Source organism: Nelusetta ayraudi, unplaced genomic scaffold, assembly GCF_046127955.1.
Source record: "Nelusetta ayraudi isolate G7.1 ecotype Tasmania unplaced genomic scaffold, CSIRO-AGI_Nayr_v1 ptg000027l, whole genome shotgun sequence".
In the NCBI taxonomy this organism is placed as follows: domain Eukaryota; kingdom Metazoa; phylum Chordata; class Actinopteri; order Tetraodontiformes; family Monacanthidae; genus Nelusetta; species Nelusetta ayraudi.
In genome coordinates, this window is record NW_027466077.1 from 4,322,953 (window position 1) to 4,345,896 (window position 22,944).

The window sequence follows — 22,944 nt, forward strand, 5'->3', positions numbered from 1 at the left end:
AGACACACACAAGCGCACACACAAGCGCATGTCCTTTTTGCTTCCAGATTGAGAAATGATGGGGAAACACTGCCACCTTCTGGCTGACCCTATGTTTGGAAAAGTTCAGTGAAAAAAAATCTGTAATTCTGTTAAACAACCCACAAGAGCTGATTTTTGAAGCTGCATGTGATGCCAAGTGTCAGAAACTCTCTGGTGTGTGTGTTTGTGTGTGTGTGTGTGTGTGTGTGTGTGTGTGTGTGTGTGTGTGTGTGTGTGTGTGTGCGGTGGTCTCTCGTGTGTCAGCCCCGTGTTTGGCTGAGACGTCAGCTCCCCAGGTCAAGGTCAAACACGTACACAAACCAAAAAAAAAACAAAAAAACCTGACCATCTGTTCTGAAACAGTTCAGCAGCTCGGTCTTGTTCGGCACAACTGTGTCATCGCAATGTCACACCTGTGTGTGTGTGTGTGTGTGTGCGTGCGTATGCGCCCTCCTCCTTGTCACTCCATCCATTCCCTCTTATTATTCCGTCCCCTCCTCCCTCCATCATTCCTGGTCTTGGCGGCAGGAGAAGCAACGGGATGGAGATGAAACGGTTGCCAGGGCTTTGATATCGTGAGAATGAGAGGTAGTTAGCTAGTTAGCTCAGTTGTTAACAAATCAAAAATTCATTGTGATGATGTTGCAACGTTGTTTTTTACTTTTTTTTTTTTTTTTTACTTTCATTCACTGACCTGAGAGGAAGATCTTGTCTTTTAGCAGTCGCTCACTAGCGTCTGTGCTTTGCTTTTTCTCTTTGCTCCACTTTTCCAGATGTCTGAGCAACAATTTTAGATTTTTTGGAGTGTGGCTGTAAACAGTGGGCTAAATATCCTGTTTTCGACAGAGTTGTTTTTCGCATTAGTCTTGTGTTGCAGGACAGCGAATGTGAACTAGAGTTTGTAAATGTGTTCCGTGTCAGGTGGAGGTGGAACACACACACACACACACACACACACACACACACACACAGTGACCCCTGAAGGTTTCGACCTCAGGTGTCAGCCTGTCTCCCCCTCCTGTTCACTCCTGGAAATTACCACCCTGTGCACTTGTTTCAGGGCTGTACAAGAAGCAAAGTGTTTTCCCGCTTCAGCCTTTAGTCTTTTGGAAAACAACTGTGCCTCTGTGTGTGTGTGTGTGTGTGTGTGTGTGTGTGTGTGTGTGTGTGTGTGTGTGTGTGTGTGTGTGTGTGTGTGTGTGAGACAGGTGTGTGTGTGTGCGTGTGCTTGCGCGTCCGCAGACAATGTGGTAATAAGTACAGTTGACAGCTGTGTCAGGAGCTAGTGGGTGTCAACAGATAAAACTGTTTGTATTTTGGTCCCGGCGTGGCTGCGCTGTCACTCGGCTCGGCTCCTGCCCTCCCCTCCTGTCGCCTCCCGTCTCCGTCTTTATCTCCCCCCTTACACACACACACACACCCTCTCACTCTCACTTGACTTTTTTCTTCACTCTCCTCTCCTCGCCTCTGTTCTCACGTCCAGCCACCTGCACGTCGGCCTCTGCTCAAGTGTTTTTCCCTCTCATCCTTTTTTCCCCCTTGCCCGGCCCCTCCTCCTTCTCCTCCTCTTCTTCCTCCTCCTCCTTCCACCCCTCTTCCTCCTCTTCTTCCTCTTCTGCTGCTGCATTCTCTGCGCACGCGCGCACAAAAACACACGCAATGAGGCTGTTCCCTGCTGATGAACCCAGCCTATCTCTGCTGCAGTTGTGTGTGTGTGTGTGTGTGTGTGTGTGTGTGTTTACGAAGATGCCGCTCTCTGCTAACGAAGCCAGCGAGACCGGAGGAGCAGCGTGGCGTTTGCCTGCGCACGCCGCAGCGTGACGTGGCCGGTTTTTGCTGATGAAGCTTCGGTCCCGGAGTCTCAGCAGACTCTCTCCTCATCCTCATTACCGCCAGAGAGAGAGAGAGAGAGACAGAGAGAGAGAGAGAGAGAAACAGCGCAGCAGCTTTTTTAGGAAGGGAGGCGGGGTAGAGGTTTGAAAATGGCAGACAGGCGAAAAGAAGTGAGAGCCGTCCAGCAGCTCGCGAGTCGTTTCCAAATAAGAAATCTTATCCTTTGCGAAGCTGCCGCCGCCGCCGCCGCATTAAAATCAATCAGGCCAACTGGATTTTTCTACAAAGTTCTAGAAGAAAAAAAAAGGCTGGACTATCAGAGGAGGAGCACATCAGTCGTTACCCAAGAAGTCTTGTCGAATGTGAAGTCCTGCCAAATCAGACCATCTGCAATTATCGTGCTACTTTTTAGGAATTTTAACTCAGAACCAGACAGCAGACAAAGGCGGCTTTGATTAGGAGATACTGTGTGTTGTTGTTGTTGTTGTGTTGCTGACATTTACAAAGATGAAGGCGTGGGGACGGCAGAGAGACTTTAAAGGTCTCAGCAGCGGCCGTTGACTTAGAGAGAATCCTTCAGCAGACGGAGCGTTTCCGCAATATATTGGATTTGGGAAACAGTTGGTGAGGGGGTTTGGGATTGGAAGGGGGGCGGGGGGCGGGGGGGGCGCACTACTTCTTTGTGCATATTCCCAACAAAGCGGGCGAGGCGGCTGCCCCCCCGCCAGAGGAAGAAAGCTGCTCCCTGCTTGTCGTTCGCCTGTCAGCGGCTACGCATTTGTTATTGCAGCAACAAGTTCTCTGGGTTCCAGCTGATGGAGCGCCTCATCCTTCCCGCTCTCTTATCCTCACCCTCCTCCTCCTCCCTTCCTCCCTTCCTCCCTTCCTCCCTCCCTCCCCTCTGTAACTAATGTGTCGCTCCAAACACGCTGACAGAGGCAGCACGTAATGGCCTTAATATTGTGCGAGCTGGAAATGAGGGGTGGGGAAGGAAAGGGGAGGGGAGGAGGGGGGGGGGGTCAAAAAGGAGAATTGTGCTGATTCTCTCATTTCTCACCCGCCTGTCTTTCATTATTTCATTTGTTTATTTATTTTTTGCCACCGTGTTCACACATCAGTTTGTCCCGTACTGAGGCCATGCGTCATAAATTGACTTAATATTCTTTGTATAGGAAGAAAGGGAGGGAGGGGAGAAGAAGGAGGCTAATTAAAATTTAATAGGAATCGCACCATGGGGGCATGTTCATGCATGCATACAGACACACACACACACACACACACACACACACACACACACACACACACACACACGCTGACTCCTAAAGTGCTGTTCTTAAAGACGGAGCACAGGGTGGAAGCGGGTCGAAATTTTGAAAAGAAAACAAAAGAACTCATTCATGTATTTGTGAGCTTGTGTGAGTTTAGCAAGCAGACAAACAAGGCTGTTCAACTTCAACCTCGTGCACTTCTAGTTTTGACACTGCTTTGGTCCTCTGTCCTCGTGCTCCGGCTTCTGACCGGCTGTCAGGACCACCAACGCGTGTATCGAGAATGGAAGAATTTCTTTCAAACTAGACACTCAACACAAAGTTGAGTCTGTGGCTCCGCACTAAGGCTGCGTTCAGGCTGCAGGCGAATCTGATTCCAATCAGATTCCTTCTCAAATCCAAATTTTCAGACTGCAAAAGAGCCATCCGGTTGCAATCTGGATGGGCTTGAAAATCGGATTTTGGCCTGGCAGTCTGAACGTGGCCTTAAGTTTTGAGTGCACAGATAGGAATACGCTCGAATGCACAGTCGCACATTCACGCAGTCAAAGTGTCGGAAAACACACCGTAAGCTTTGTGTGCGTCGGCGCGTGTGCATCTCTTTGTGTGTCCCGGCGAGGTTCCCGTGGTCGGCGGCATGCTGCTGAGAGATTTTAAATCTTATTAACGTCCCTCACCCCGCTTGGCAAATGGCTTCCCAACTGCTCGGGTAATGAACTGTTTGAAAGTGTTTGCAGCACGCGCTAATGTGCATCGCTCAACTGTGCACGCACACACACACACACACACACACACACACACACACACACACGCCTCGGCACGCTTTCTCTGTCTCAACTCCTTTATTCTGAGCAGAGGCCAGATTGCCAGCTGTCCGCACCACAGACGGCACACGCGCGCGCGGGCACACACACACACACATTTGCGGACTAGCATGCTGCTGCCCCGTGCATGGAGCGTCACTGTTTCGATAGCAGAGACAGAACCTGCGCAGTTGTTATTAATGAGAGCCAAGTCGATCTGTCTTTAACAAGTCCTACGTGCAAAGTCACGTCGCCGCGCCTCCGCCAAAGTGAGTTATTGACGCCGTTATGCCTCCGTTAAAGCCCCGTTTTATGGCACCGCCGAGATGTCTCTTGTTTTTATTTCCACTTGCTGGCTGCGCCATCAACAGATGGATTTGGAGGATTTAAATTTGTTTGGGTTTTTTTCCCCCTGCTTTCTCGGGGAGGAATTTAATAAGACAACAAAAATAAAGTGAGTCCGTGCCGGAAATTGCTGCGTGTCGTGGCGGTCGCAGTCCCAGTTTGAGTTTCCGGCAGCGACGCTGCTCGTCGGTTCCCCCCTCCGTCTGCATCGCTCGGTGCTGGTCCAGATGGGGACGGCTAATTGAAAGAAACAGTCAGGAAACTTCGCAGTCGGTCAGCCCACACACATTTTAACAGCAGGAAGTTTGACAGCAAGAAGTTTATTTAATTTTTGCTCTTTGTTTTGTTTTTGTTTTCCGTCCGTCAGTATCTGGAGACGGTTACCCATAATCCTCCCCGGCTCAACACGGTACACTTGGCAAATCCGGCTGGGTTGCCGACCTCAAAGAGATTCAAGTAGTTGTTGAGGAAGAATGAGCTGGACATCCTAAGACAATACTTGGCAGACTGCATTATTAATGAACGGCAGGATAAACACATTATATTTTTCATCAAATCTGTCAAAACTGAATCAATCTGTCCTTAATCTAACGAGCATGATTAACAATTCCAGTCATTTGTTTTGATTATTTCATCATCAATTTGCTTTTGGATTCAGTTTCATTATTTTATTCTCTCATTCAAATCTAGAGTGTGTGTGTGTGTGTGTGTGTGTGTGTGTGTGTGTGTGTGTGTGTGTGTGTTTAATTTATTCTTTTTTTTCGTTGATTGAAATTAAAATTCTGTCCTCTGCAAAACTTTCTTCCATGCCCAAGGAAATGTTTTTTTTTTTAACATTTTAATTTAATCAAATTTCAATTATTATTTTAGTTAATTTATTCGTTCATTGATGTTTAAAAAAGGTTTGGTTAAAATGTCATCCTCCTTCCGTTTTTTCTTGCTTGATAGATTTATTATTTATTATTAATTCATTAATAATCAACAGGAAATTTCTCACCTCACCATTTCTTCTCTGTTCATCAGTCGACTTTGAGAAAGCGTCACTCGCCCGTCAACCGTCTTCTTTTGTCGCCTCGTTTGCAACGACCCCTGTGTGAAGTCTGTCCCTCTTGTCCAGAGAAAAAAGTTTGAAAGCTGGAATCTCTCCAGTCGAGTTCTCCCACCTCGACTCAAGAAGAAGTGCACCGTCTTCAGTTTTATCGTTCTTCTGCTGTCTTGTGCGTCTCCCCCATTAGATCCCCTAACGAGGTGTTTCGCCTCAAGCACGCAGGTAATTGCTCAGTGAGGGGAACCAAATGACGACGCCTTCGAGGCCTCCGGTTTGTTTTTGGGTTTGTTTGGTTTGTGCGTGCGTGCCCATGCCGCTGGTACAACCTCTCCATCACTTCAAAATCTCCAGATGCAATCAGCGACGCAGACATTTCGACTCAGACCCGAAGAAAGAAAAACAACTGAGCCTCTTATCGGCAAAATTAAAGCCAGTGGCTGCTTCTTATTGTCTGATATGCCAGCACCATTTCTCCTCCATCGAGGCGGCCCCTCATCAATATTGACAAGCTTTTTTTTTTTTTTTTTTGCTCCAAGATGGAAAAATGAACGAGACCTTGAAGAGATACTGAGAACGGGCCGGAATGCAAATGCTGCATCTGCCAAGGGCATTAGCAGCGACGGGGTGTCGGGGGCGGGAGGGTCCACAAAACAGATATTATTCACCTCCAGTTCCTCGCCCGTCCTTCCAGACATCACTCTCCCCTTCTTTGTCTCCCCCTTCCCTCCATCTGCAGCTAATCCACTGTGCCGTCACTCATCCGGCTTCCCCCCTCCCCCTCCTCACCGTCGAATCTCGAAAAATGACAGCGCATAAAACACCTCGGAACAGAAGCTCCCAGAGTGCTCATTAGCGCCTCGTTAGCATGGAAAGCGATCACCTCAAGAAGAGAATGGGTCTTGGATGAGTGGAGGAGCTCAGCAAATGAGATGAAAATATCTTTTCTTAGCAATGTGGGCAGTTTTTCTCCCTTTTAAAAAAAAAAAAAAAAAGAAAAACAAAGAAGCAGGAATCAGTAAAGATTTCACATGGTTTTCTGCACCACCTCAGAGGACACAAGCCTCGTGCCACAGAACCCCAAACCGATTAGGCTTCTCAGTGGCAGGGCTCCAAAAATAAATTCCCACTAATCAGTTGACCGACTTCTGCCAAAGTTGTGTGCAGTTGCTCTACGTCTTGTCCCACTAATTACAAACAACTTTGCAAATTTGTGCAAGTGTAAAAACTTTGCAATTTGAATTTCCTTCATTTCCAAGTTCTGGCGCGATGCATCAACAGAATAAACTGGCAACCTTTTTTATTTTTCAATTCAATATACTCTATAATTCAAGCAAGTTTATTAAATAAAACACGAAAATCTGACAGCAAACCGATTGTTGCTCTGTGCAGTCATTTCGGGATCATGTAGTAATTTGTGCAGCAGGAGTTTTAACGCTCCAGCTCAAACATACACACAGTGTATTCTAATAGACTCTGGCCGTGATTTTTTTGCAGCGTAAACAGGCAGAGGGCGTCTAGGAAAATTTTTAATCACACGCATTCAGGCGTGTGCTCAAGGGTGACATCTTGTGGCTGGAAGTTGCAACACCTACAAACAGGTGTTCACCTGCCTAGTCCGTGGTTCCACGCTTGTGTTCCACTTACACAACAAGAAGCCCTGCCACTGAGAAGCCTGGTGCATTGTTCGAAAAGAAACACACACACACACACACACACACACACACACACACACACACACACACTCTGTAATCCGCTGGGTACTTGACCTTTTTTGCCTTCTGGGCAAAGAGAAATGCTCCAGCTGCATCGTCTCCTCACCTCCTGCTGCGCTTTGCTGGCACAGCTGGTTGCATAAACTGTGCATTTGATCAGCAACCTTTCCTGCAGTCCATTATAATGCTCCAAATATTACCTTTTTATGACTGTCCTGTCTTCATTGGTTCTTAGTGCTGCATCCTAATTATTAACAGAGCGTTAAAACCAACATAATGTTTCTTAAAAATAAGTAGGCAGATGCACTCTCGACCTTTGTGTTGAAATGTATTTTTTAATTCCCCACCAGTGGGAACTTTTGTCCCTTTGTGCTTCCCTGTGGAATTTTTGTCAAACGGGCCCATTGTCGCGCCAGTTCCTGGTTAAAGAGCTATTAAATCGACGCACCTCTCGCCTCCCGCGGCTCCGTCAACAGCGCTTCATTATTAAAAAAATGTTCCCTTTGTAGCCGCTGAATTTTTTCCCGACTTCAGCTCCCGCTGGTGGCACGGCAAACTCCTTGAAGTTCCTTTTTTTCTCTCTTTCTTTATTTCGCTCGCCGGTAAAATTGGGTCTGACAGCTGCAGCGGTCTCAGACGTCGTCTTCTCCCCTTTGTCGTCGTTCTCGCCCTGGAGATGCGTCGCCGTCGCCGTCGTCTCCCCTCATGTCTTTACCTGACTTCTCTTGATCAGTTTTTTTTTTTCCTGTTTTTACATATCTCTTTGACATCTGTCTCCCCTCTGTTTTGTTTTGGGGTTTTCCCCTCTGCTTTTTGCAGGCAATACTACGAGATGCTGTACAACACTGCGGATGAGCTGCTCAACCTGGTGGTGGACCAGGGCGTCCGCTACACAGAGCTGGAGTACATCAACGCCCTGTCGCTGCTCCACCGCAGCCAGACGGGCGTGGGCGACCTGAGCACGCAGAACGTCCGGCTGCAGAGGCTGAAGGAGATCATCTGCGAGCAGGCCGCCATCAAACAGGCATCCAAGGACAAGAAGATTACCACGGTGTGATGATGGAACCAGAGGGTGGCTTTAAAAAAAAAAAAAAAAAAAAAAAAATAACAAGAAATGCCAAGAAGCAAGAAAAATGATTCTGTCTGTCCATAGTGTGTCGGTTCACCTCCCTCAGTTCAGGTCTGACTAGCGGGAAGTATGTGCACCAGAGTGGCCGGAATGCAAGATGAAGAACGTATATAATGGAAATCAGGCTGTAATCATTAAGAAAAGGCTCGACTCCGATGTAACGACACTGATGTAACGTCTCTGTCCACATTGACTTTAAGGTTGTTTTTCCTTATTATTATTTTTGGCTTGTAGTTAAATAAGCCCTCATGCACATGGAATGTATTAAACCCCGCCCACTGTCAGGTGACTTGAAGGGCATGCGTGAGGCCTTGGAGCACTAATTAGCATCCAGGTGACGGTGTATGATGCAGCCCTAAATGATCTTTCGAGTGGAGCCGGAGTGAACGCAGGAGTCGTCAAACCGCCGCCTGCGACTCCATCGCCGGGAACAAAAGCATAAAAAAAAAGAGAGACGGGGAGGGAGGCGATTGTCTCGGACGCTCTATCCAAACACATTTCATCTCATTTTCCTATTAGATGTAAACTGCTGCTCTCAATTACACCTCCGTCTCGGCTCCGCCCGCGGCCCCCCGAGGGCCCTCGTTGATTGTGTCTGCAATAACAGATGCCAGATTAGAGCGTCTGAATGAGGCCGCATCCTCAGCCTGCTGCCAATTTGGGCGGTAGTCCCCAAAGACCCCCCCCACACACACACCCCTCCAAGCTGAGCATTGCATCATATCTGTGGCTATTTATCTCCCTTTTTTTGTGTGTTATCTGAGAATGCTGAAGATTTGTGCAGCTTGTTTGGAAAAATGGCTTGTGAGTCTGGTGTACTTCCCCATGAATAAGATTTTTATTCAAACGCTGTGCTAAAAATCCTGCAGGCCTCAGTTTATTTGTGTGTGTGTGTGGGGGGGGGAGGGGGGGCATGTATGTAATGATTGTGTGCCAGGTCACGTTCCATCAGTCCTCCTTTCGCTCCCCTTTCCTTCCTCCTGACTCCATCCTCCACGCAAGCGTTTTTTTTAGTTTTTTTTTTTAGTTTTTTTTAAGTTAAGTCTCTTGCTGGCAAAACCCCCTCCGTGTTCCTCTTTCTTTTCCTTTTTTACTTCATTAACTTTTGAGAGAAGTGTTTAACGAGGAGGAGAGGAGGAGGAAGCGGCGGAGGGGAAATGGGAGCGCTGCCCCCCCCCTGCGGTCCCCCACAGGCACACATGGCCATCCATCATAATGACACGGCGGCCCGGATCGATGGTCGGCGTGGTGGTGGGAGGAGGTGGAGCTGCTGAGGGTGGCTCGTCACACACACACACACACACACACACACACACACACACACACACACACACACACACACACACACACACACAGAGGCTGTAAAACGTCCACGCTGCGCCCCGCTCTCGGCTCCTGCTGTAACGTTGTACATGGGAAAGTCTAACAGAGTGTTTAACCGACTGTGTCATCGCAGCGCTTCTATTATATTTCAGCCTGTAATCACACACAGGCCGCAGGAAACACGCCAGCGCTGGGGCTCAGTCTACCACCCATCCCTCATCTCTGTGCTTTTTATTCACTAATAATGTAAGAAATGCTTGGCTAAAAAATAAAAATAAAAAAAAGTTTTATATTCTATTTGCTTTTCTACTTTGACAACTGGTCACACGTGTCCCTTACAATAGCGTATTTTCATTTCCAGCCATGTGTTTTGAAAACATCCAGTCACTGTCATTAAAAAAAATTAAATAAAAAAAATAAAAAGGCTCTGTAACTGCTTTGGATTATGATAAATTCCTCAATGTGTATGTACACTAATAAATTGAAAATAAATAAAAACTTAAGATTCCCATGTTTGCATTTGTATCAGTTCACTATTATTCACATTAGACCAACCAACAATTATCAATAGTTCCCTCTCCACCTAGATCAATACAAAACGTGATTGAATTTTGTCAACTTCAAGTGCTTTTTTTCTTTAAAGAAATGTTCAGAATTGTCAAAGGGTCGATATGGATTCACCGAAGTAATCGTCTATGAAAAGATAAGAAAACAATACGCTCACGAAACCACCTGTGTCTTTAAAAAAATATATATAAGACGATGAGTCTTCGGACTACGTCACCCACAATCCATTTCGCCTCACACTTGTTGCTCGGCGACGCAGGTCACTCCCCAAAACAATTTGCAGGTTTGTCTTTTTATCTCAGTTGTATGCTCACAGGTGTTGTTGGATCCACCATTTTTGTTACAACCGTTGAAGGATAAAGGACAATCATGGTTTCACTTTCATCCGACGTCGCTAATTGGTTCACTGGAAAAGTCAACCGATAGCACCGCGGATTGATTCGTGGTGCGCGTCTACTCGAGCAGCGCGGTAAATGGATTTTGAAGCTCTGCCTGGCCTTAATCCCGGTTCAAAGTCAGGTTTTAAGTGCCGCGGTTTAGGCTGGGCTGTAGAATGACTGCAGGAGATGCAAAACGTGAACATGACGTACGTTTAGTCAGACTGGAACGATCGTTGGTGAGTCGCTGCCATGCTGAGGCTACAGCAGGTGTCATACAGACTTTTTAAAGGTTCGTGCCGAACTCCATCTACTTCCTGATAGACGTCATTTTTCGCTAACAGCGGACGCCGGTGTGGATGCTAAAAACATAATATACGGTTAAAATGATTTATTTACTTATTGTTTTTGATTGATTCATTGAAAATTATTGTGGAAATTTTATTTTATTTATTTATTTATTTAAAAAAAAACGTTTATTTATCAAACAAATAGTCATTAAACGAAATTTTCATTTCGGGGGGGGGGGGGGGAATGTTATTTTCATGAAGAAAATAAATAAATAATAATGACATGGTCGGACTGGTGCGTTTACCGTAAGTGTAAAAATAAGGTCGCAATTTCAGCAAACGAGGACACATCGGGAGACCTGGCGAGGTTAGTTTGGGCGACGCTTCCCCCGCTGTGATGATTCTAGAAGGACACAGAGACATGCCGGTAAGCGACGGAGCGAGACAAACAAATTAAAAACACCAACTCAGTTGTGAATGGGTAATTGCATGCATAACTTAGATTTTTGTTTTTCTTTAGAAATGGTGATTTTCTGTTGTTTGCGCCACGCCAAGGTTGAAAATGATTCTCGCTGTTATGACGTCCACATTTCTCCACTCCCACTGTGCTCTTCTGCAGAAAGAAGGTGTTTTGACTTGTCAGATGGTCGAGGATTGTGTGTCGTACCTGGGCCGCGGTGGTCCTGGACTGCAACCCATGTACCAGCACTTGTCTCTGCCTGTAAGACCCCCTCCTGTCCTTATGGAGCACACTAGCCCTTTGTGATGTCACAGAGGGCATTTCTAAGTCCCCCAACTTCGTGGCAACCCCCTTCAGCCACTTGTTGTCTCCACCCCTCTGAGACTATCTTGTGTTTCCCCCCCCCTTGCAGACAAGTGGGAGGTCCAGCACAGCATCAGCTTTTGGCAAGAAGATATAAAACAAAAAACAAAACACAGGAGGGTGTTAAACACGCTGTGTTCTGGACCTGTAGATGGCTTTTATGGGGTATTTATCATGCAAGGCTGCACTGCTGGAGTCCTGGTGGGGAAATAAAGATTTAAAAAATGCACAAAATGGGGAGATTATGTTGGGGAGGGGCTTGGAGGGGTAAAAACTTGGAGGTAAAAACAACAAATGAGAAGAAAGGAAGAGATGAATGCCTTCAGTGGTCGCTGTCCAGTGGGCACAGCGTGACAACTTTCAGGGTTTTTAATGGACTGCAAGCCCCGCTAAAGCTATCGCGCTGGTTCATTTAAATTGAAGCACATTTGTATTCTGCTCTGCTCCCCTTTAGAGCCAGAGTTTCAGCGACATCTCCGTGTTGTGCTCCTACATCCATCTGCAAAAACTGGAAGTTCCTCAGAACAAAATCACAGGTGACTTTTATTCCGCCAGAGTCACGATGCTTCCTCCCTTCCTTCCAAGCATTCACATTTTGATGTTTTTCTTCTTCTCACCCCCCATCCCGGACCTTCTAGATCTATCCTGCGTCAGTCACATGCCGTACCTCGTCATTTTGGACGCTTCTCACAATGAAATCACCGACTTCTTTGGATTCAAGCCGCCCAAGAACTTGAAGGCAAGCGGAGAAAGACCTTGAAATGGAACAGGATCAGGCCGCATCAGATTGTCTGCTGCTATTCCCACTAGGCACGGCCTGGATATCCCGCAGCCCGTCTGTAGCTGCTTTCAATATGCTTACGAGGCATTAGCCGCCCTTGGATGACAGTGAACCTTATCAAATTAAACATTCTCCCCCACCCTGGATGGATTTAGGCAAAGAGACGTACCACCGACTTTCATGACTTCTGCTGATACTCTTTTTTCTCCACTCTCTCTTTCAGGAAGTCAATTTATCCCACAACCGCATGACAAAAATGAAGGATTTGTCGGCCTATTTGTACCTCAGCAAACTGGATCTGGGATGTATCCTTACAGGCAATCGTTGTGTGCATTCTGCAGATGTCTTTGAAAAAAAAAAAAAAATACAAATCTGTGGCGTGCAATGTTATGCTCTTAACCCTCCTTGGCTGCCAGACAACAGTCTCAGCGAGATCACAGGCCTGGAGAAATGCTGCAGCCTCACCGTTCTCAACCTGGAGCACAACCAGATCTCCCGGATCAGCGGCCTGAGCAGTCTGCCCCTCACGCACCTCAGCCTCGTAGGTCCCACTCGCACATTCACACACCAAGGACGACCGGAGGAACGACTCAAGTGAAGTTATGCCGTCAATGGTGCTTTTTTGTTTTTTGGTTCATGTGTTGTGAAAAGGCCATGCAGTGATGCAGTGTGCATTTTATGATTGCTACTCTTGCAGTCACTTCCTGCATCTTTTTGCCTCCTCCCCCCTCCCCTCTCAAATTAGATGCACGCACAGCATTTCAGGTGTTTAATTTTCTCCCTTGATTCATTTTTGGGAAAATTAATAACAATTCGTTTATAGTTTATTATTTAGATAATTTATTTTCATATAATTTTCTGCATGAATAAATCCACTCTTTTTTCTTAATGTTTTTGGCTGTATTAAAAAAAAAAAAAAGCCTTGGCCCTCTGTCCCAGAATCACCATATGGTCCGACAGCAGGTCTTTTCTGTCCTATCGCTCTGTTTTGTGCTGCTGTGGGTTCGTGCACACGTGTGTCCCGTCCTGAATCAACGTTTCCTCCTCGTCAGCAGCCGACTCTTGCTCTCCTGACCGCTACTGACCCTCTGTGCGTCTGTGCCGTTTGCATTTTTTTTTGGGGGGGGGGGTTGTGGAGGAGGTGGGAATGGGGGCAGCTGTCGGTGTTTTGGACCCAGTTAAAGTGCACGTTTCCACCCTGTCGGCCAGGCGCGTGCGTGCAATCCCACCCCCACCTCCCTTTTTCCTCTCACCTCCGCCGTCCCTTCACAGCACAGACCCGTCAGCCGACCTGTTTTACAGCTCATCACGGCGCTGACCCGCCGCTTCCAGGAGACTGGCGCAGTCACGCACCTCCCTCCCCGCCGTCGCCCTCCCCCTCCCCCGCCGACACCACTCCTCTGCCAGAGGCAGCGCGTTTGGCACGAGCGCTGCGAGGTGCGAGCCAGACAGCCGGCTAACAACCTGAGTCGGCGGGATGGGGCGAGAAGCCGCCCGGGGAGCCGCTACAATGGGAGGAGAAGAGAGGAGGAGGTGTGGCGCTCCACCTCCACCTCCACCTCGCCAGCTGCTGGCCTGTCAGTCCTCACCTGTCAGGGGTTTGAAGGAGAGATGCAGGCAGGCCAGTCAGCTCGCCGCACCGAGGAGGGAAGCGTTCACGCACCCCGCAGAGCAGCCGTGGCTCCTCCTTAATATTCATGACTGAACATCCGAGGCCGCGTTTTTTGATGAATGTCAAGTGCTTGGTTGTGTGTCGCCCTCTCTGTCCGTCCGCGCAGAGGGGGAACCAGCTGGAGGAGATCGAAGGGTTGGGCGATCAGAAGAGTCTGCAGGTCCTCGACTTGTCCTCCAACAGGATCGTCAGCATGTCCGGCCTCCAGAGTGTCCAGCTGCTTTGCTCCCTCAACCTGGAGGAAAACCTGGTACAGATCGAGAATTTCCTGACGGGGATGTTCTGGTATTTTAGAGGCGCTCGTCGACATTAGGAACCTAATAAGAGAAACAGTGCAGAGAGCCTGACCTGCTCTGAACCTGTGTCTTATTATATTGCAGATGAGTACAATTGCTCAGTGCAATATCTCAAACGACAAGACCAAAGAAAACTGAGCATCTGACTGGACATTGCAAAATACTGACTAATGCCCAACAAGCTGCTGCATTACCAGTTTGCAGCCCCCAACAACTTCAAAAATACGGCATTACCCAGTACAGAAAACAGTTTCTGATTTTAGGCAATGCTTTCTAAGGCAGGTGTAGCAGTTTCTGCATGTTTGTTTCAGATCAGTGGAATCCAGGAGTGCAAACACATTCACGATCTGCATCTGCTGAGGGAGCTCAAGCTGGTGGGAAACCCAGTGCAGGTGACTAGTGCCATTGTGTGTTTCTCTTTGTCCTTGTTTACACTGAAAACATGTTCTGCACTTTTAGTCCAGAGTCATTAATAATGTGTGTATGTGTGTTTTAATGCACCTGGCTAGGAGGAACCTGACTACAGACTGGCGGTCATCTTCTTGCTCCAGCAGCTGAGTGTGCTGGATCTGGACAAAGTGACTGCAGAGGAGAAGGTAAGAAAAGAAATTGTACTATTAATTTAAGAAAAAAAAAAGAAAAAGAAAAAAAATGTCATTGTTTCAATCTGGACTTTCCTGAAAACTTCAGGTGACAGCAGTGAACGAGTATGACCCTCCAATGGAGGTGGTGGCAGCCAGGGATCACATCACCCAACTGGTGTATCAGCTGATGCAGCCCCAGCTGGTCTACGACAGGTCAGCATCATTCATTACAAGTGTGAAAGTTAATCAGAAGGCAGCTTGATAAAAGAGTTTGTCCAAAAATTGTACGGCACAACAAAAAAGTCTCCTGTCGGTGATCGGCGGTAAAAAAAAATCTGCAGCAAAAAGTTTTGGAGAAGTCGCAGCAATTTCTGTTTTCTCTCATAACATTCTTTTTAAAAAAAAAAAGAAAGGAAAAGAAAGAAAGAAAGGAAATGGGCTCATGCATCAGCACTTTCTTTTTGAAAACATCGATCAGCGGCAGATGGAACCATGCAGCCACAGTCGATTTACCATTCCCCTCTTCCTCCTCCTCCTCCTCCTCCCCCTTGGTGCCTCCCAGGAAAGAGCATCCATTTCGCTGCATAAAGGCTCCTGTTTGCATCCGCACTGAAGCGGGCGGCTCTTTCTGTCCTTCCTTTTCTTCTGTCTTTTGGTGGTTTGCCATATACCTTCTATGAAATGAATGGTTGCAGTCTTTAAAAAAAAAACTCTTTGTGTGTGTGTGTGTGTGTGTGTGTGTGTGTCCTCGCAGCACTCTGCCCAGCGCTGACTCTCCCTACCCCATGCTGGTTCTGACGGGTCCTCAGGGCTGCGGCAAGAGGGAGCTGACCCACCGGCTGTGTCAGGAGTTCTGTGAATACTTTGCCTACGGGTCAGTGAGCAGCCTTGAGCTCACGTTAAGTTCTGGGTATTGTTTTTTCTGTCACCAATTAATCAAACACACCAAAAAAAAACTCAATTGCAAACAAACAAGGATTACCTTTCAAAATAATAGCCTTCCTCTGAAAGTTATCATTTTGATTGAAATTAACCAAATCGAACGATTTTCCATTATGAACGTACATTTTTAATACGCTCATTTAAATGAAATGTACATTTAGGCACCTAAAATATTGTTTTACAATTAAAACGTCTGTTTTACTCTTTTTTTTTATTATTATTACTTTTTTTTCATTGTGTGTCTGCCTGCCTGTACAGAACCAGTCACACCACAAGGGGGCCCTACTACGGAGAGGAGAATGGAGTTGATTACCATTTTGTCAGCGAGGAAGAGTTCCAGAACTCCATCCGCATGGTGTGTAAGCGAAAAATAAAATAGGCTGAAATCTGTTGTCAAAGATTAAGTCCTGCACTGAAAGTGATCCCCTTTTTTTTTTCCTATGACTGGGATGAACAGATTCACTTACACAGCTTCATAAATCGTTTCCTTTGATAACCCCTTTTTCTAAGAGCCCTTAAATCATCCTTGTCCAAGTTTGATTTAATTCACTCGGCGGCAATAAAGAGACTAGCGCTAAAGATAATTAAATTTTAATTTAAGTTGAGCTATTGCAGAGTCTTCTCCCTTACTGCAGGTGATGACCGTCTTGGGGGGCCTGAGCAGGGAGAGGAGTAGGAAGAGGAGTGATAATGGGTTTTAATTTCTGCAGAATTTGTCCAAAGCAGCTTGAAACACAGCCGTCAGGAGTTTTATTGGGTCTAGATAATTCCTTAAAGTGAGGCAACAATGCCGTTTGTGATGTCACAAAGGGCCAAATCCGTGCCCTGCCTGACGTCACAATGCACTGATTCACAGAACCATGTGTGCATTGGATGGGTTTTCTGTTAGAAAAAGTGTCATCCACACTTGGCTTTCATTTTTCTTCATACTCCTCCAGTCACGGCCGTCCTCCTCTTCCTCGCAAGGCTCGTAAGGCTCTCTGCTAGTTTGTGACAACAGCCTTCGTCCTCCTCCTCCTCTTCCTCCTCCTCCTCTTCCTCCTCCTCCTCCTCCTACCCCCCCCCCCCCCCCCCTCTTCTTTTGCTCCCTTTTACCATCACGAACACTTTTTGGGCTCCATGTAATCATCACCTCTTGAGCCAGCCGCTCGAGGCTGTTCTTACACAAATTAACCCCAACCACGAGACTCCTTTTTCCCTTTTTCTTTGGTTTTTCCTTGTCCGCCACTACACCGCAAACACGACGAACACCTGCTGTGTAATATTGCCTTTTCACCTGCTTTTAAACGGCGTGCCGCGGAGTGTTGTGCTTGTATTGGCACACAGGAAGGAGGAGGGAGATTCAGGGACCCGAGAGACGGAGCTCAAGTTATTATTTGACTTCATGAGACGTAATTGTCGCACTGCACCATCTTTCAAAAAGGTGCAGAGGAAAAACTCTGACCTGTTTCCTTTGGGGAAGTGAATTAAGGAACATATTAGATCCCAAGTTTTTGTCACAACTTATTTTTTCTTGGTCTTTTTCTCTCTTCTTTGCCTCAGCGTGAGGCCCTTTTAATTGGTGGGTCAGTTTCAGTGTCTGCTATAAACCACAGGAATATGTTAAAAAATTAAAACCAGCAAAATGATGTTAAAGGGAAAACGTTCTTCTTGCAGGAAGACCAGTGAGTCTATTCTTTGTTTTCACTATGTTTATTTATACCCTTAGTTACTCATTTATTTCATATGATTATATTTTTGTTTAACTAATATTTAGCCAACCAAAATCATTTTATAATTAGTTGTAAAGAAAGAGGCCAAGAAGTGGCTACGAACACTAGTTTTAAATGAAACATGATTGTTTAAAACTTACTTTATCAATTCTCTTCTTCTTTTTGTTTGTTCATTTCTTGATTTTTTTTGCCCTGGTCACAGGGTAAGTTCATCCAGACGATGCAGTTCGGAGGCCACAGGTTCGGCCTGAGCAGAGACGCCATCGAGGTCGTGGCGAGGGAGGGGCTGGCCTGCTGCGTGCACATGGAGATGGAGGTGTGTGTTGTGTGGGTGTGTGTGTGTGTGTATGTGAGCAGCAATCAGGCTGGCAACACTACTGTGAATAATTATTAATTCTGAGGGTACGGAGACAAAAATTATATTCAAATTAATAAATAATTTTTTTCTGTCTGTGTGTCTGTGTGTCTGTCTGTGTGTCTGTGTGTGTGTGTCCGTCTGTGTGTCTGTGTGTCTCCCCTCTCCTTGCAGGGCGTACTGGGTCTGAAGAAGAGCTACTTTGAGCCTCGCTACGTCCTGCTGCTGCCCACCCAGGTGGAGCGCTACACCAGCCGCCTGCGGAGCCGCGGCATCTACTCGCCGGCCCAGATCGAGGCGGCCGCAGCCCGCGTGGACCTGTACGCCAGCGCCAACCAGCAGCAGCCGGGCTTCTTCGACAGCCTCATCCCCTGCAGTACGATGCGCTTATTCAATTCAGCATCCGATCCGGCGGCAAAACTGAAAAAAATATCCAGTAACATTTTGATTTTGAGCGTATTGATTGAAGCGCGCAGCGCAAGGCTTCTTATTTTTCCAACCTAACAGCCTCTGAAGGTCAGTTTTTAATAGCCGCAATTAAGATGAAGTACAACCATTTTGGCATGATTAATACAAATAAAAAAAACCATCTTTCAGGGGGGCATTATGATATCACCTCCAGAGACAGAGAGCGTGACCCCCGCCTTCGCTGGAGGAGGGGGTCGTTGTTGCCACGGCGACGCACCAATGAACGCACGTCATTTCAAAATCCATACGGCCCACATTCAGCCCAATTACCACGTGCATTAAAGGCACATCACAGTAGAATGGCCATGTTTATGATCACCCCACACCACCCCACCCAACACACACACACACACACACACACACACACATTCCTGCTTTTAATGAGACGGACGAGATGCGCGGCGAGCGGCGGAAGCTGGTGGCTTTAATGCACTGCCAGCGAGCGCCTCGGTGCATGAAGGTCGCCATGCGCACGTCTCTGATCCATTACCGTTTGATAGGAGATCCATTGATTGACAACATGTCTTTCTTTATTTTATTGTGTGTGTGTGTGTGTGTGTGTGTGTGTGTGTGTGTGTGTGTGTGTGTGTGTGTGTGTGTGTGTGTGTGTGAGAAGACGACTTGGAGGAGGCCTATCAGACGCTGAAGCGAGTCGTGAGCAATTACCTGATGGTGGAGCAGAAAGGGGGAGGAGACAACGACGACCGGGGGGGGGAGTCCTCCTCCGCCGCCGACGCCGCCCGCAAAGGTGAGCGCCGATTCGGGCCCCGATGTTTTTATTTGTTTTTTAATCCAGACAGACACCCAACCACAACTCTTTACCCGTCACTCGCCCTCCCAGGTGACCAGTCGGAGGGGAGGCTGCCCTCGCCGCCGGGGTCACCGCCGGGGTCACCGCCGGGCGCCCTGTCGTCGACCGGCAGCTACCTCGCCTCCCCGCGGGCCGAGCCGAGCAGCGAGAGGAGCCCCGCTGTGAGTTACAACCCGTCTGATGAAAAATGGATCAGCCGAGAGGCCCCGCGGACCCTGTGAATGTTAAACAGACCATTTTTTATTTGCTGGAAATAGAACGGTGTTCTAACAAGATATCGACTCCCCCGGCCACCGCCTCGCACCACCTGTGAACCCCCCACAATACCCCTCTCACCCCCATCACGCATTTTTAAATCGGTCTCTCATCGACCTCTTTCCTCTCTGCGTGTCTTGACCTTCCTTCCTTCCTTCCTTCCTTCCTTCCTTCCATCCTTCCACCCTTCCTTCCTTCCATCCTTCCACCCTCCCTCCCCGTGCAGGAGCTTGCGTCCATCAGGAGGCGCGAGCAGCTGGTGCGAGAGGCCATCGCAGGGAGGAGTCCCGGGGTCTACAGCCAGCTCTTTGCCAGGTTCGGACGGAAAGGCACACACTCACTCACTCCCTCTGCAGCGCAGTGCACGGTGCTTGATTAGCAGAGCGCCGCCCTCAGCCGGCCCGCCAGATTGCTTTAATGGCTGCACTTGTGCTAACTGCTTCCTGATGGTTTGCTGTTTTTGAGTTCTCGCCTGACCTTGGCTGTCAAGTGGCAGGTGCACCAATCATGTGAATATCAGCGGCTCCTCCCCGCTGCGGCGCTGCCACTCAGACCAATCTGTATTTTCAAAACCTTTTCTTGTTTTGCTGAGACTTTGGGTAGACAGACGTGTGGTGTTTTTTTTGTCCGTGGCTTTGCATTGCATCATTGCTGCGTCATGATTTAGGCGGCGTAAGCAGAATTTTAAGGGTCCTGTACGTCAGATTTAGTAGCACCTAGTGGTCAGAGAGAGTATTGCAAAGGAATGCTTGCCTGCCTGTTCTTTTTCATTTACACGGTCTTTTGTCTTCGTCACTTTAGCTTCGCCTGTCAAAGCAATAAAATGCAGTCAACGTTTCTCATTGTTTGTTTGTTTTTCTCAGGTCTGCACCAGCAGCAGCAGCAGCTCCTCCAGCAAACAACGAGGGCAGCAGGTAGGCCGAAGATCCAGAGCGTGTGTTTTACAGCGTTTGTTTCTGGGAGATTCCAACCAAAGTAAAAGCTGTTTAAAGCCAAATAGTGAGAAAAAAAAACGTGGCACTTTTATTTCTCACATCAATTTTGTATTCTGCAACTTTTCAATCAGGCCCTTAACAGTTTCATTTTATTTTTGTGGGCTTTTTTTGTGCACATCAGGGCTTCGACAAGAGCTCCGCAACAAAAAGTCAACGAGGATGTGAGGTGAGAAAAACACCAGTCGGCACTGATGTCATTTCAAAATGCATTCAAATGTGTTTTGTCAGCCGTGCTTCAGACAAGCAGAAATAAATCTGACCTCACCATCAGCCCGAGTGTGAGCTGTTCAAGGACCCTTTCTGGCTCATTTGAACTCTTGTACCTTTTTGCACATTAGGATATAAAAAAAACCCAGCCCCGTCTATCTCTCAAATGACACAAACTCAATTTCGTTGACGTCACAAACACATAGACACAGTTCCACCTGCCTGTCGCCTTGGGGCTGATGTCTAAAGTGGCTGAGTTCCTCTAAACACGGCCAACATGTCCTGTCAGCGTCGACGCCCCCCAGTAGGCTTTTGTTAGCATTACTCAGCCCTGCAGTATTTCTGCCCAGGATTCCACACGCTGCTTTTTTTTTTTTTTTTAATAGGGATGTGTCTTCACTTGTGGGCCATTCTAACCCAAACATCCCGCTACATTCTCTTCAGTAATACGCCATTTGTTTTTGTTTTTATTATTATTCGAACCCAACAGTTGGATACTGTGTGGAGTGTGAGAACAGTGTTTTTGCATTTCTGTGCTGTGCTGAGGTGTTTGCTAGAGCGAATGTGCAATTTGGGGACGACCCTCAGCTCCTCTGTCCTCCTCCCGTGTTCCCCTGCATACTTCCTGCAGCTCGGCCGAGTCTCGCGCCAGCTCAGCGCTGTCCCTGCCCAGCTCGGCCGGCGTCCTGTCCGCTTCAGCCGAGCCGCTAGATGTCGCCGTCCTGGGACACGCCTTGGATTCGCTCAAAGGTTTGCCGAGGCGTTGAAAACGCACCGCAAGAGAAAAGTGTCTGCGATCACCTGGCGTTGACTTTACGTTTCCTGCCCCGTCGTCGCACCAGAGCAAACCCTTGACTCGGATCAGCCGTCCGGCGTCAAAGCCGTGCTGCCTCCCATCCCGACCGGCCGACGGACCCCGGCCCAGTCACCCACCCCGGCTCTGGCGCCCACCCCGGCCCAGTCACCCAGACTTAGCCCCAGCTCGGCCGTGGCAGAGGGCGGCGACCCCGACGCGGAAGCTTAGCGTTCGAGATGACAGGGTTCTAAATGTGATCACTTTCACTGCAGTGATTGACCGATATGCCAATTAGTAAACATGCTAAAGTGCACCTTTAATTAAAGGCTCAGTGGCATTCAAAAGTCGCAGCGATTTACCGCAAAACCGCATATTTGTTATGGTCTTACTACCAGACCGCCTGGGGTTGGTTTGTACTCGCCTTTCACTATAATCTGGGGTGCCTGTTTTAACAGGCTCCACTATATCCTTGCAAAACATGAGCAGTGATGTCATAAAAGGAACCCTTACAATGTGACTACTGTATAATTATCTGCAAAGCTCTTCTCTTTGTCGTGGCTTCCAGGCCTGAAGTTCTTTTTTTTTTTTTTTTCACAGTTTTTTTTAAACATTTTAAAGAGCCCATAAAATGCCGATTTACAGATCTTAAATTTTCAACCTAGTCTGTCTGGAGAAGCGTCCTTTGTGAGACCACAAAGTGCAGTTTTCAAGTGAAGCAAGCAACATGAGTAAAAAGTGGACTCTTTCCCATTTATGGAGAGCAGAGTGGCAGAATAACTCAACCGATTGTTGAAAAAATTACACATTTTTTGACCGGAATGTAACCTTATATTGCGTACTGTATATTAATATTAACTGCTGTCTTAGTATGTGTTAACATATGATTCAACAGATGCATGTTTACAAGTACTTTAAACTGATCTTTGTGAAAGCATTGTTGTGTCGTCCAGCGAAGTAGTGAAGTCACACATTTAAAACATTTTAAACATGTTATTTGATAGTTTGCTGTTCAAACCTGAGGGTTTTTTTTTTTTTTTTATCATCTGTGTCGTAAACCACTCGTGAACTGAAGACTTTGCCCGCTCCTGTTGCATTTTGTGCGCTCGCAATAAAAAAAACGCGCACCTGTGAACTGAAAAGAATCGAGGTCGTCATCTGGCGCGGATGCATCATCCATCGCTAATTCAACGTTCGTGTGCGAGGCACACATGCACTATGCATGTGTTTTGTGTCCCCGAACGCGGTGCGCTCACAACGCACTCTTTCACACACTTCTCAGAACACACCTGGCCATCCATCACTGTCTGTCTTCCTCTCGGGCAGCAGATGTTGCCACCCCGTCATAATTCTCCGCGAGCTTGAAACCAGACAATGTCTCCCGGGGCCCCTCAGGGTGGGACACAACTTCCGCCGCCGCCGCCGCTCCTGCGTTTCGTCCTCACCGTGAGTGTTAGCATGTTCGCTTCCTGCGAGTCGAAGCAGTGCGTGGGTGAACACGGAGGTTCTTCACAAGAGAAGTGTGACAGGCGGG

The 22,944-nt window shown here is 47.5% G+C and overlaps 2 protein-coding genes across 2 annotated transcripts in view; both read left to right on the forward strand.

The window, feature by feature from the left end:
- exoc4 (exocyst complex component 4) overlaps positions 1-9,993 on the forward strand; it is a 92,232-nt gene extending 82,239 nt beyond the window's left edge. The window contains exon 20 of the mRNA XM_076030196.1: positions 7,850-9,993. Within this exon, the coding sequence (XP_075886311.1) occupies positions 7,850-8,087 (238 nt within the window). The 3' untranslated portion in view covers positions 8,088-9,993. The remainder of the gene's footprint in view (positions 1-7,849) is intronic.
- Positions 9,994-10,304: 311 nt separating this feature from the next.
- lrguk (leucine-rich repeats and guanylate kinase domain containing) lies at positions 10,305-22,344 on the forward strand. The gene is made up of 22 exons (XM_076030197.1): positions 10,305-10,332; positions 11,053-11,143; positions 11,336-11,437; positions 11,994-12,075; positions 12,178-12,278; positions 12,544-12,625; positions 12,737-12,861; positions 14,099-14,242; positions 14,600-14,680; positions 14,798-14,884; positions 14,979-15,085; positions 15,627-15,746; positions 16,073-16,169; positions 17,729-17,842; positions 18,056-18,257; positions 18,966-19,097; positions 19,191-19,321; positions 19,642-19,730; positions 20,279-20,329; positions 20,532-20,576; positions 21,249-21,367; positions 21,460-22,344. Exons 2-22 carry the CDS (start codon positions 11,114-11,116, stop codon positions 21,639-21,641), a joined length of 2,223 nt encoding a protein of 740 aa, XP_075886312.1. The 5' UTR covers positions 10,305-10,332; positions 11,053-11,113; the 3' UTR covers positions 21,642-22,344.
- The last annotated feature ends 600 nt before the right edge of the window (positions 22,345-22,944 follow it).